Source organism: Antechinus flavipes, chromosome 3 (assembly GCF_016432865.1).
Source record: "Antechinus flavipes isolate AdamAnt ecotype Samford, QLD, Australia chromosome 3, AdamAnt_v2, whole genome shotgun sequence".
NCBI classification, from domain to species: Eukaryota; Metazoa; Chordata; class Mammalia; order Dasyuromorphia; family Dasyuridae; genus Antechinus; species Antechinus flavipes.
In genome coordinates, this window is record NC_067400.1 from 455,595,018 (window position 1) to 455,609,292 (window position 14,275).

A 14,275-nucleotide genomic window follows, 5' to 3' on the forward strand; every position below is an offset into this window, starting at 1 on the left:
GAGTATATATATTTTTAATGAGAGCAGGCATTCCAGTGGCCTACTTTCTGCACCCCTCCCCACATCCCCCCATAAGCCAGAGAGAGAGGTTCCATCTCATTCCTGCTAGTCAATCTCCCATTATTTTTTAAACCATCCAGATAAGCTTCAGCCTGGTACAAATATGTGCTCTATTTATATTGCCCTCTCTGGTGAGAGAATGCCCGTGTTATTCTGATGCTTCCTAGATTATCTGGGAAAAAAAAAAAAACAATTCCTTTTGCTTCTGGAAGTTTCACAGCCATGGAGGACGTGCCCCCAATATTTTTAACCGTTCTACAACCATTTACACTTTGTCTTCCTCCTCTGTGATTATTTTACAGCGTTTCAACTATAATAGACTGTTTGGCCCCCTGTGGGCTTGAGGCTGAAGGCAGAGGGTGAGGCAGCAGGAGGTGGAGGAAAGCATTTCAGGAACATAACTCTACTACCTGAATAAAAATCCTTCTCTTCCCACTCCCAGCCCCCCAAACTGCTAATGGACCAATCTTTGTGTAATGCTTGAAGCTGAGTTCTGCCCAGTTTTGTTGCTCATTCATGGGTTTATTATACAGTCTGTGACTCTTCTTAAGCAATAACAATAACTCTTCTCTGTCTTCTCCTTCTTTCCCCTTCCTTCCCTCCCCCCTCTTTCTTTCTACTTTCTCTCTCTCTCTCTCTCTCTCTCTCTCTTCTCTCTCTCTCTCTCTCTCTCTCTCTCTCTCTCTCTCTCTCTCTCTCTCTCTCTCTCTCTCTCTCTCCCCCCCCCCCCTCTGTATATAATATATATACACACATCTTTACTTGCAAAATGGGGATGAAGATACTTAGATAACACTCTGGTCCCCATTTTATAAGTATGGGAATTGAGGTTCAGAAAAGATAATTAAATTGCCCATAGTCACATAGCCAATGTCAAAACTAGAATTTGAATTCAGGTCAACAGACTTTACACCCACTTGTCTTTTCCCTAAGTCATCTTACCTCTTTTTTTTCTTTCTCTTGTTATCTATAATTTGACTACACAACTGCTCATATGCACTTCTATCAGAAGGTAGTAAGTGTCCTAATTGGGATGAGTAGGAGAAATCCAATGTGGCCCCAGGTACCAAGAGCCAATAAATAGAAGGGTGGGTAGAGTCAGTCAGGTTCTGAAGTACTGGGGAAGCAGGGATGCTAGCAGAATCTGGGCTAAACGTTTTACAGTTTACAACTTTGGCAAGGCCAAAAAATTATCACCTTAAGTGTGTTACCAACCAGTAGCTTTGAGCCTTCTCTGTAACACATGGTTGTTGCCTTAATACAATGTGCATCAGAGAGAGAAGAATTTTTAGCATGAAAAATTTTTTAAAGATATTAAAAACATGAGGTACCATGGCATAGTGGATAGAGTTGGCCATGGAGTCTAGAAGAGCCTGTCCCTATCATGTAGTGGCTACATGATCCTGAGAAAATCTTTTAATGTCTTAGTTCCCTGGATGGCTGTGAAAGGATCTAAGTTTCAAAGAAGGGGCCAACCTGGCTTGGTGAAGGGAGTTCCTCTACCTGGAAGTTCCCAATACCATGAAATCATAGGTTCAGTTATCACTGTCCTAAATATTTAAAAATATCCCAATGTCCTCTGCATGTGTGTCTTAAGGAATTGCCCACCTTACCTATCTTTTATCTTGCCTCTCTTTGTAGTCTTGTAAGAAGTTGATTCTCAGTGTTGAGAAAACTGTGGCTGAAACTGAAGTTTCAAAAGACAAAGGAAAAGAGGGAAAAAAACCTCCTTAGACAGAGCTAATAAAGCCTCAGGCAGGGCCAAGTATAATGCAGGAGGGAGAGAGGATGGGATGAAGAGCCAAGCCCCAAGGCTAAGACATATAGGGCTATCCCCTGCTCTATCTAAATCTATGACTTGACTGTACTTTGTAGTTTGGGGTCATCAGTTCTTTTTCTTATTTCCTTCCTTACTCCTAGGAAGGTTAACCACCTTCCTATTGCTGATAGTAAATATATAAAAAAAAATTATTTTCACAGTAGTAAAAGGGAAGTAAATAGGCCTTCTAGATACATAGAACAAATGCTACTTGATGAGCAATGAGTGCATCCAACTTCTCTTATCCAGGGTTATATTTATCACCTTTATCATATTTCTCTATCTGTGACTCAAAAAGGGGCATAGAGGCGACTTTGCTGCCTTTTCCTCAAACATTATTCTTAAACACTTCTTCTCACTTTTATACTTTCCCAACCCTGTCTCTGGTGCCCCTCCTGCTGGCTTCAAAGTGACAAATGGACCAATTCAGATTTAGCCTCAGGGAGACCTTAGCTTAACTCCTGGTATCCAGGGCAGCCTGAGCAATCTCCCCAGAGCCTCAGAGCTTTGAATCTTCCAAGTCGTGACCATTCCATCCTGAATGTCTCTGTAAAGTGGAAACATTTCCAAGACAGACCTTTATTTCTAAGAGAAAGAAGCTTATTTAGTACACCAGAGTAAGACAGAAACAAAAGTCAGATAGAGCTGCTGGTATTCTCTCTACCAACTGACTAATATAAGTCCTTTCTCTGATGTAATCAGAGTAATCTGGGTAATCAATCATCTCCAGATGTTCTAGGCAACTCATCTAGACCCTAAATTACAGAGAAAGGGTTAAGCTGCATTAACAGAGGGACTTTCCTTACTTGGAACCTCCTTCTACTATACTAGCTTCATTTTCTCATTGGTGAGTTCTATCTGGATAGAATAGAAATGGATCCAGGATGATCATGTTTTATTCCTCTTGTGGCTGTGCTTCTGACTTTATGAACTTCACTTTATCCTTTCTCCCTTTTGTGTGTTGTCTTTCCCCTATTAGAATGTAAGCTCCTTGAGGGCAGAGGTCATCTTTCTTTTTGCTTATATTTGCATTTCTAACATTTACATATAGTTTTATAAGTAACACACAATGAATGCTAAATAAATTCTTATTGGAGTTTTCTAGACCAATGAAATCACAGATCCAAAAAGCCCTATCTCCAGCCCCATAAAGTTTTTCATTTCAACAAAACTCCTCTTAGACTTTTTCATTGCAGTCAACTCCAATAATGGTAAGAAATATTTGACCAGCTTGGAGAAAGGATGGTTTTATATGGGGCATTGAAACACTTGGGATTACACACTCATAAAATTTATGAACAGTGAACATCTACCTCTGTTAGTACTCAAGTGCCTATAAAAATTATATGAGATCCAGTGAATTAAATACAATTTCTTTTTTCCTCTTCCAGATTCATAAATGATGCCAATAATGTGTAGCAATCCCTCTATAATAAGAATGATCTTTAATTTATAGTTTTAAAGTTAGCTTGAGCTTATTTTATTTATATACCTCCAAGTTTATAATACATCCCCATAAGTACATGGCTAGGTGAAAGTTAGCCCAGTTTAAAATAATTATGGCTGCCAAGAGCCAGAGTTGGTATATAGCCTGGGCTCTATCACCTTAATCAGAGTTAGAAATTTTGGCTGGGACTTGGCTGGAGAAGGCAATTGGAATGCTGGCTATTAGCATCCTGCCAGATGGCCAGACAGAATTTAAAAGCTCTTGGCTCTTGGTTTCATACCTTAAACATGATGGAGAACCTTTTATCACTATCCAAAGCAGAAACAATGGTGGGAAGACCAGTGATGACTATCAGCTTCATCAGAGACAGCATTCTCTCTCTCTCTCTCTCTCTCTCTCTCTCTCTCTCTCTCTCTCTCTCTCTCTCTCTTTCTGTCTGACTGTCTCTGTCTCTCTTTCTCTCTGTCTATCTGTCTCTGTCTCTCTCTGTCTCTGTGTGTGTGTGTGTGTGTGTGTGTGTGTGTGTGTCTGCCTCTCTATATATACACTAACATTACATGCTGGTGCTTGGAGAAGTTTTTAAAATAAAATTTTAATTGCTGATAATATAATTTTCTTTGAATCTTTAGGGTGTTATGGGGATGGTTGATTAAAAAAAATGAAACTCTTGGAACTAAGTTTACTTTTTTAATCCCACCAAAAGTCCCATTTAGAACTAAATATTCTCATTCAAAAGAATCCCATAAGATTGCCTTATGAGTTAGTAAATTTTCCTTATGAGCAGGGATGGCTATTGTTACAATTTACTGGACCCTAAGATTTAGAACTGGAAGGAACCTTTGGGACAATTTAGCTCAATTCTTTTATTTTACATATGGGCAACCAATTGTGTCTAGAAAGGGAGGTCACACATGGTAAATTTTGGAGGACATATCTAAACTCAGATCTTCTGAATCCAAATCCACTGATCTTTTCACTGGGCCACATTACATTTTATCATAAAGAAGATATCCTAGCATGTCAACAAGACATGGAAGAATATAGTATTGTTTTACAGACAGTTTTATATTTAACTGACAACTTTCTAACAGAAGAATAGAGACAAATGTTTAACAACTTGTTCTCAGAGGGAAAAGGAATCTAATACTTGATTTTAAATTTGATTGGCATTAACATTTTCTCCATCACTTTCTCAAGTTTATACAATCAACAAAACAAGAAATCAAGTCTTTATCTAAAACACCTAAAGATTTCTGAATTGTAAATGCTCTCATTTCAAATTTAACAACAAGCTTTTGAGATGGCTCCAGCACATTCCTATTCATCAGCATCAAGCACTATACTAGGAACAAAAGGGTATGTGATTGATAGTTGATTTGAGTCCAAAAATTATCTTGGATATGCATTCAGAGACGTAGTTTTGGTATAGGGGAGGCTCAAAAGAACGTTGGGGGGGGGAAGAAAAAAAAAGAGAGAGAGAGAGAGAGAGAGAGAGAGAGAGAGAGAGAGAGGCAGGCATATACAGAGAGAGACAGAGAGAGCAGAAAAAGAGACAGAGACAATGACAGACAGTGAGAGACAAAGACAGAGACAGAGGCAGAGAGAGAAAAAACAGACAGATGGACAGAGACAGACAGTAAGAGACAAAGACAGAGACAGAGAGAGACCAAAACAGAGAGACAGAGAAAGAGAGAGACAAAGACAGAGATGGAGAGAGACATACACACACAGAGAGAGACAGAAGAGCAGAGAAAGAGACAAAGAGACAGCGCGAGCGAGAGACAGAGACAGAGATAGAGACAGAGAGAGACAGAAAGAGAGAGACAAAGACAGAGATAGCAAGAGACAAAGACAGAGAAAAAGAGACACACACAGAGAGAGATAGACAGCAGAGAGAGAGACAAAGAACTTAATAAGAACAGTACTTAGATTTTTTTCAGCATTATAAAACTTGTAGATAATACTAACGGCATTAAATCAATTCTGAAGAATTACTGATGTTATCCAGTATAGTATGTAAACACTACTACAAGAACCAATTATTTTTTGGTGTCACCTTATTCTTTCTCAAAGTCACAAATGTACCTATGATCTCACTGACTTCATCTTTCCTCCACTGATGCAGATCTCAGACTATTCATCCCTGCTTATCCCTTATGATTCCTTCCTCATTTGGTCATTTGTTGCAGCCATGTCTGATTCTGTGACCCCATATGAGGTTTTTTGGCAAAGATACTGGAGTGATTTCTGCCATTTCCTTCCTCAGTTTACTTTACAGCTGAGGAAAATGAGGCAAACAAAATTAAGTGGTTTGCCCTAGCCAGTGTCTGAGGCCACATTTGAACTCGTCTGTGCACCAAACCACCTGGCTGCCACAGTGGGTCCAATCAATGTGCTTGAAGTCTTTGTGGCTTTCTTCTCACATCATTCAGCTAAGAGGCCCAGGGGATGTAGTGCTGGGTTTGGAGTCAGAATGACTGAGTTCCAATCCAGCCTTAGACACTTTCTAGTTGTATGACCCTGAGCAACTCACTTAACTCTGTTTGCCTCAGTTTCCTCATCTGTAAAAAGAGCTGGAGAAGGAAAGGACTGATTGCTTCAGCAACTTTGTCAAGAAAACCCCAAATGTGTCACAAAGAGTTGCTCACAACCGAACATCACAACAACTGCCTGACATCATGACAGTATCAACCCATCTCCTTGAGTCATCCCTTGAGTCATCCCTTGCCATTGTAATGTGACTAAAATTTTTCCTCTCTCCCAATCATATATTTTAACTGTCCCATTGGTTTAATGTTGCAAGTGGCTTACTCTATACCTTCTATATTGTATTAATTTTCATCTCTTCAGAAACTTAAGTCTTCTGTCCTGCAAACCTTAGACAAAAGACTTAAAATACAGATATTAAAAAGGTGAACCTACTTGTCCCTAGGAGAAGCTTGAGGCCATTTAAAGAATTTGCAATTTCTTGAAGCAGTCTAGCCCACTCTTTCTCCTTTGCAACCCACTGTCCACTTATAGTGTCTGTTCAGATAGGAATACTCATTTAAAAACTCTCTAGGTCATCCTTCCAACTTTATGGCATAATCTGTCTGGGAAAAGTTGATGTTCTTCCTCCAGTGCATCTTTTCAGAGTGGATGATGAAACCAAATTCTTTAGAATGGTCTCTGAAACTCTCAGGCTTGGAGCAAACCGCACAAACATGCAGATAAACAGGAGAATCTTAAAAACTTCACCATCTACAGAGAATCAATTTGGATGCTATACTTACTTTTAACTTGTAAAATTTTTTCTTTTAATACACCAGGACAGAGTTTGTAGATTTTATGGTAGTGTGTAGTGAGTAGTGGGCATTATGATGACATTTCCACATTTGTTTTAATGTATGAGAAAACTAAGGTTCAGAAAATTTCAATGACATGTCCAAGGTCACACAGCATCTGGTGAAGCTGGGATTAAATTCCATGTCTTCTGACTCACTGTCTAGTGCATTTCTTTTCATTTGTAATTTGATATATTGATTGGCTTGAATTAATAACTTACTAAATGGCAATATAAAATCCTGAATTAATTATTAGTCCTTAAAAACTGCTTTAGAAAGAAGTTGCAGATTAAAAAATGCAGAATGAAACATTCATTTTTTGTACACATGATAACAATGATAGTGATGATAGCATATATATGCATATATATATACATATATACATATATATATATATATATATATAGAGAGAGAGAGAGAGAGAGAGAGAAAGCAAGAGAGAGAGAGAGAAGCATCAAGCTCTGCAAAGCACTTTATAAATATCATTTTATTTTATGTTCACAACAAAACTATCAGGGGGTGCTATTCTTATCTCATTTTATAGATAAAAAATGAGTTCCCTCAAAATGTTAGGTGACTTGTCCAGGTCAAACAATTAGTTCTATGAAGAATTTGAACTGATCTTTATAATTCTAAGTCTATTGCTTTATCACTGTGCCATTCAGCTGCCTCAAAACAATTTGTTTTTTCACTGTGCATATTTGTTATGTGTTCTCTCCCTCCCTCTCCCCCTTTGTCTCTCCCTCTGCCCCTCTGCCTCTGCCTGCTCCTTTCCCCCTTCCCTCCCTCTTCTCCCCTCTCTCTTTCTGTCTCTCTCTTCTTTTTTATTTGTTCAGATAGAAGAGCAGAAGTAGGAGGGAGAGGAAATAAATGTTTGTCAATTGAAAAAATAAAATTAAAAATTGCTCTACATGCATTTCAAAAGTCTGCTTTTGAAGTACAGAGAGATTGCCTTGGCTTTTATCTGGAGTGGTAAAGGGAATAATCACCCCGCTCATCAAAAGAAATATAGAGAAGATAAAATCTGCACTCCCTTGACCTCTTTTCCCCTGACTTAGGAACTTGAGGTCTATTAAATCATTGGATGTCAGCAAGCACAGCTCTAAAGGGCATTTACTTGATTTTCAACAAGGAAGATGATGGCTCATCAGAGGCAAGAACATGCAAGTACAGGTTGCAACTCAGTCTCTAGAGAAAACAATAGCAGGGATGCCTTCTGTGTGGAGGGCAGGGTGACTGTTCTCAGAAATATAATGAGCAGCGCTACTCTGCAAGAGGAAGGAGGAAGCCTCTGGAGGAAATGTCACGCCTCTCCTCCTTGAGGCTGCTGTATTTGGAATACTAATGATAGCCATCTTAATACAAATATAATCTACATTCAAATGATGTATACAGTGTTACAAGCAAGAGGCTTCAGGAAGAGGGCAAGTCATCTCCTACCAGGACAAAACCACCTCAAAATATTCCTGATGACTACCCTCTTAGCCATTGATTGAAAATCATTAGTGATGGGGAAATTACTCTCTCCAGTTCCAGCAATATCAGTTTTGAACATCTTTAATTGTTAGAAAGTCAAGTAAATTTAAATTCAAATCTGGCTTTAGACATTTAAAAGCTCTATGACCTTGGCCAGATCACTTAGCCTTATTTGCCTCAGTTTCCTCATTGATAAAATGAGCTGGAGAAGGAAATAGCAAATCAGTCCAGTATCTTTGCCAAGAAAAACCTAAATGGGCTTGTGAAGAATTGAGCATTACTAAACAACAATTAAACAAAATTAAAATTAAATAAACAAATAAAATTAAATTTAAAACAATTTTTAAATTGTTAAGAAAATTTTCCTTACATTAACTAAAATTTCTATTTATTGATACTAGCTTTTCTCTCTGGGGACAAACAAAACAAATTCAGTCCCCCCTTTATATGCCACTTCTTAAAACACATGAATATACCCATCATGGTCCCATCAAGTCTTCCTTAAAGAGAGGTTTAAAAAACTTAGGTTCATAAAATGATACTCGACTGACAGGAATTTAATATTCCCAGGCTGCCTTCCTCTGGACATCCTACAATTTATCAAAGGCCTTTCAGAAACATGGTACCTTGGACAGAGCATAATACCCTTGATGTAGTCCAACCAGAATTCCCTAGACTAAAACACTATGCCTTTCAATGTAGCCTTAGATGGCATCAAAAACAAGACCTTTACCACCACCATCAACAGATGGCAATCACCTTTTTGACTATATTACATTGGACAGTGTTGATTCCTATTGAGTCTGTGGTCCACTAAAACCTACAGACTCTTTGTACATTAACTGTTATCTAGTCACATCTACATTTTCTGGTCACTGACCACTATTTCCCCATGACTAGAAATTTCTCAGAAATTATCTTCTATGACACTATATAGATTTTGCATGTACAGTTATTCCAATGTTCTTTACTCCTTTAGACAACATTCAAATACATGTGAGATATGAATGTTGTCTCCCACTTTAGAATGAGCACTATGGATAGAGTGCTGGTCCTGGAATTAGGAAGATCTTCTGGGCAAAAAATGGCCTCAGATGATTCTGGCCGTGTGACCTTGGGCAAGTCTCAGTTTCCTCATCTATAAAATGAGCTGGGGAATGAAATGACAAATCACTCCAGTATCTTTGCCAAGAAAATCCCAAATGAGGTCATCAAAAGTTGGACATGACGGAAAACACCTGAACAACTCCCCCCTTAGAAAGTAAGTTCCATTTGGGCAAAGACTCTGGTTTTTTTTCTTTCTTTATATTCCCAGCCTTTGGCATAGTTTCTAGTACACAGTAAGTACTTAAAATGCTTGTAAACTGACTAATCTTTTACTTGTAAAATTGATTTTAAAATTAAATTGCAAGATTTTACATTTATTCCCATTCAATTTCATTATTCAATTTGGCCCAATGTTCTGTCTTGTCAAGATCTCTTGGCTTTCTCACTTTGGCAACTAGTATTTGCTATCACTTTAGCTCTGTGTTATCTGATAAGCATACAGCTCTTGCCTTTGTCCAAATTACTAATCAAAATGTTAAACAGCAAAGCCCCAAGTACTGATTCTCTAGGGCACATCATCCTCTTTCCAAGCTGACAAAGAGCCAACACTGACAATTTTTTAATTACAGTCCTTCAACCACTTTAGAATATGCCCAATTACTTTAGTGTCTAGCTCATATCCCTCCATCTTTGTACAAGAAAAATTTGAGAGATTGTCTAATACTTTGCTGAAACCTAAGAAAATGATATTTATCAAACTTGCATCTATATCAAAAGAGAAAGTGAAAATGATCTATTATGATCAGTTCTTGATGAAGTCATGATGACCCTTTGGGATCCTTGCTTCTTTAATTAGATATTTTATAATCTTGCCAGAAGACTTAGAAGCTGTGACCTTATTTATCTTCTCTCTCTCTTTTTTTTGAAAGCTGGGAAATTATCTGCCCTTTTTTATTCCTATGCTACCTCTCTCCCATTTTCCATAGTCTTTCAAAGATCATGGACACTGTCTCAACAATCACGTCTATCAGTTCTGTAAGTGGCTTCTTCTGAATCACTGACTTGTAATGATAAGAAATGGCAAGAATACACAAAAGGATTATAAAGAATGATCTTAACATCACTGGTAACCATGATGGTATGGTATTGATCACCTTAGATGGCCAGACATCTTAGAGATTTAAGTCAAGTGGGTTTTAGGAAGCACTGTTAAGAATAAAGGTGGTGGAGGTGATAAAATTCCAGCTGAGCTATTTAAAAATCCTAAAAGATGATGCTGTAAAAGCATTGTACGCAGTACACCAGCAAATCTGGAAAACTCGACAATGACCACTGGATTGGAAAAAGTCAATTTTGTCCCAATCCTAAAGAAAAAGAAGGGTAATACCTTGTGCAAATTACTGAACAACTGTACTCATTACACATGCCATCAAGGTTCTCTACTATTCAAAGATAATTTTCTTTAATAGAAACAACAGAAACAAAATCAAAGTTGAGCATCTCTGTTTTCTGTCAGCTTTCACTGTTCTATTCACTCTAAGCCACTGTCCTATCCCTTCTTTGATCACCAACATCTCAAAAACAAAAACTCTCCTTTTCTTCATAAGGCTTCACTTCTGGGATTCAGGGTTCTTGACACTATTTTTATATGAATACACCTTATTCTTCTATTCATCCTTGTTTTCCTAGTGTTTATATGTCTTTTTAAAAAATCTAAGTTTGCTATTGAGTTACCTGAGCATCTATATCTGTCTCTTTTTTTCTCTTTGTAAAAAATGTCTCTTTATTTTCATCATTTTCCAGTTTGAGAGCTTCCTATCCCTCCTGATCTGGATTCAAAGCCAAAGAATCCTATTGTTACCATTTAAGCCAGTATTTGCATTGTGTAGCACAGGTTTGAATTAACACTAAGACTTTTGTCTTGCTTTTGCATCAACCAGTCATTCGATTTAGTAAGTAGGGACTCTTCTGTTAGGTGATGGTGACACAAAATATCAAACTAACCAAACAAAAACCAACCCAAAAAACCAGTCCCTGATCTCAAGGACTTTATCATCTATCTATGGAAACAACGTGTGTGTGTGTGTGTGTGTGTGAAAAAGAGAGAGAGAGAGAGTGTGTGTGTGTGTGTGTGTGAGTGTGTGTGTGTGTGTGTGTGCATCCAAATAAATGCAAGGTAATTTTTTTTTTTGGTGAGGAGGGAAGAAGGAATTAGCTGGGTTGAGGAGGGGTGTTGATCTAAACTAAGGAATCCAAATGATTGGGGTGAGAAGGCAGTATATTACAGGCCAGGAGACAGCCTATGAGAGGCAGAGGTGATAGAATGTCATGTACGAACAACAAGAAGAAGATTCGTCTGATTATATTACAGAGTGCATGAAGGGGAATAATGTAAGTAAAACTGAAAGTTTTATTTGGAGGGCTTTAAACTTTAAACAGAAGAGCTTCTAGTTAAATACAGAGATGAGACAGAGCCACTGACGTTTATTGAGAAGGGCTGTGATGTGGTCAGACTGCGTTTTAAGAACATCACTGTAGTAGTTGGAAGAATGGGGATGGTACAGATTGCAGAGAAGAAAAGGCAAGGAGACCAATTAAGAGGTTATTGTAATAATATGGGTTAGTGAGCAGAGAAAAGAAATAGAGGTGTAGAATTAGAATTAACCAGACTTGGCAAGTGAATCTGAAAGAAAGAGGGAAAAGTGGTACCTAAGTCAGAAGTGGAAAGAGGCTTAGGGATAAATAACCAATCACATTACTCTGTCATTTTAAAATTTACACATCTCTTTCCTAACAGTTCTATGTGGTTAGTAGTATTCACATTTTATCAGAAGGAAAGGTCAAGGTAGTTCCCCCCCAATAGTCCATTTTTGTTTTCTTAAAATAAATCAGGACAGATTTCATTGAACATTAATAATAATGAAATTGAAGTTAGAGTCTATATAAAACCCTTGAAATGCTTAAATAACCTCAGTGGTAAGCATGATGAAAAGAATCTGTTATTTTTCTAATAATAAAAGTAAATTTTATTTTTTTAAGCTGATAGAAATTTGAGTTTTGTCATAGGACACAGTTTTTGTTTGTCACAGAATCTGGAAATATATATATATATATATACATATATACATATACACATACAATAATGCAATGAAATTTTCTTTTTTTTAAACTTTTTTTTGTGTGTCAAGAAACCCTTCAAGCATTCTGGTGAAGCCTTTGGACCTTTTCTCAGAAGAATATTTGTCAATGCATAAGATAAAATACATAGGATAACAAATGAAACCAAATACATTGAAAAACAGTTGTAACAATTATAATAATTGCTAGCATTTACATAATGCTTTTAGATGTGCAAACTGCATTACAAATATCACATTTTATCCTCATAGGAACCTGGGGAAGTAAGTAGTATTGTTATCCCCAATTTATAGAAGAGGAAACAATGGCAGACACTGACTGGTTAAATGGCTTTTTCAGTATCACCCAGCTAATTAATGTCTGAGATAATATTTTAATTCAAGTCTTTCTAACACCAAATATGGTGCTCATTCTACTAAGGTACCCATCTTCCTAGTTATGAAAATCTAAAAAAATAAAAAAAAAATCACAGACTCCAGGTAAACAGCCCTCTGCTAATGAGTTCAGTTTACCATTTAAAAATAGTTTTTTGGAAGCTCATAGCCACAGGCTCACAAAATCTGAGGTGTAAGGCATTTTAGAGGTAACAAATAACTGTACCATATTTTAAAAAGCATTATATACAGTCTCACAAAAGGTATTGTGTACATTTTCTTTGGCTGTCCCCCATGTCTGGAACAATCTCCCTTCTCTGCTGTGATTTACTGACCTCACTTGCTTCCAAAATAACTTCCAAAAAACTCTAGAAGATGCCTTCTCCTACACCTCTTAATTCAAGAGCCTTCTCTCTGATAATTGTTTTCTATTCATCCTGTATATACCTTGCTTTGTATAAATCTGTTTACATGTTCACTTCCTGATTAGACTGTAATCTCCTTGAGGGCAGATAGTCTTTTTGCTTCTTTTTATATATTCAATGTTTAATATACAATAAATGTTTAATAAATATTGACTTATTGATTGATTCCTTCTGTTAAACTGCTCTAAAGGTTATTTTTTTTCTTAAAACCTGGGATTTCACTGGAAAATCCAGACATATAGTTGCCACACTCAGAGATTATTTGTTTTACCCTTTTACACTGTTAATGTTGAAAAGATCACAATGCTTTTTAGGAAAATGTCTAGTAGAGTACAGCTTTTCTACTTTGCCATGCAGATCCTTTAGATCAGAAAGTCTTACCAGCAGGAGTGGAAGTTGGTTTTGGTGCAGGAAGCAAACTCCGGCGGGGAGTGGTCACGATGTTTGCTGCTTGTGCTGTGGTCCTACCGGTTCCCTTGGGTGCATCTTTAGAAAGCACAGCTGTTTTTGGAGGAGGCTGGTCTTCATTTACAAAGCTGGAACCTATAGGAGGCCAAGAGCCATTAATTATAACTTCATGAAAAATAGATTGACTCAGTTTCTATTTGCAATTACCAACCATGATAAAAGCACAGCATCTTTATATCTTGACCTGACTTTAATAAAATAAAATGGAAGTACATTTTTCTGTGTACCAAATATATTTTAAAAATCACTTTTACCAAAGTATAACTATTGTTCCCAAATTAGCTTTGCAGTGGGAATAATGTGGGTAGGGAAGAAATATTTAAAGGTTTAAAGTAATATAACAGATATCAGTTTTGCAATTCTATTTAGTCAGCTGAAACTAAGATTTAAAATCAGCTGGGGCTGAGTGGTAACAAGCTTGGTTAACACAGGTTAGATTCTTATTAGATTTTATAAGTGATAAACATTCAAAAGACATATGTGAGTAGTTTTTAGAGTAAATACAAGATATCAACTACCATATAAAGTGTTCCACTAATAGTTTGTGAAATGCAAATTACAGAATTCTAAAAGTTCTACCTCCCAACCATCAGACTGGCAAAGCTGATAAAAAAAGAAAATGACAAATGCTGGAGGTGCTGTGGGAAAATAGGTACATTAGTGCATTATTAGTGGAGCTATGAACTGACCAAATCATT

General features: G+C 37.1%; 1 protein-coding gene across 2 annotated transcripts in view; it reads right to left on the bottom strand.

The window, feature by feature from the left end:
- MTUS2 (microtubule associated scaffold protein 2) overlaps positions 1–14,275 on the bottom strand; it is a 451,993-nt gene that overhangs the window by 218,889 nt on the left and 218,829 nt on the right. For both annotated transcript variants that reach the window (XM_051986519.1, XM_051986520.1), the window contains exon 4: positions 13,491–13,652. In XM_051986519.1, the coding sequence (XP_051842479.1) occupies positions 13,491–13,652 (162 nt within the window). The remainder of the gene's footprint in view (positions 1–13,490; positions 13,653–14,275) is intronic.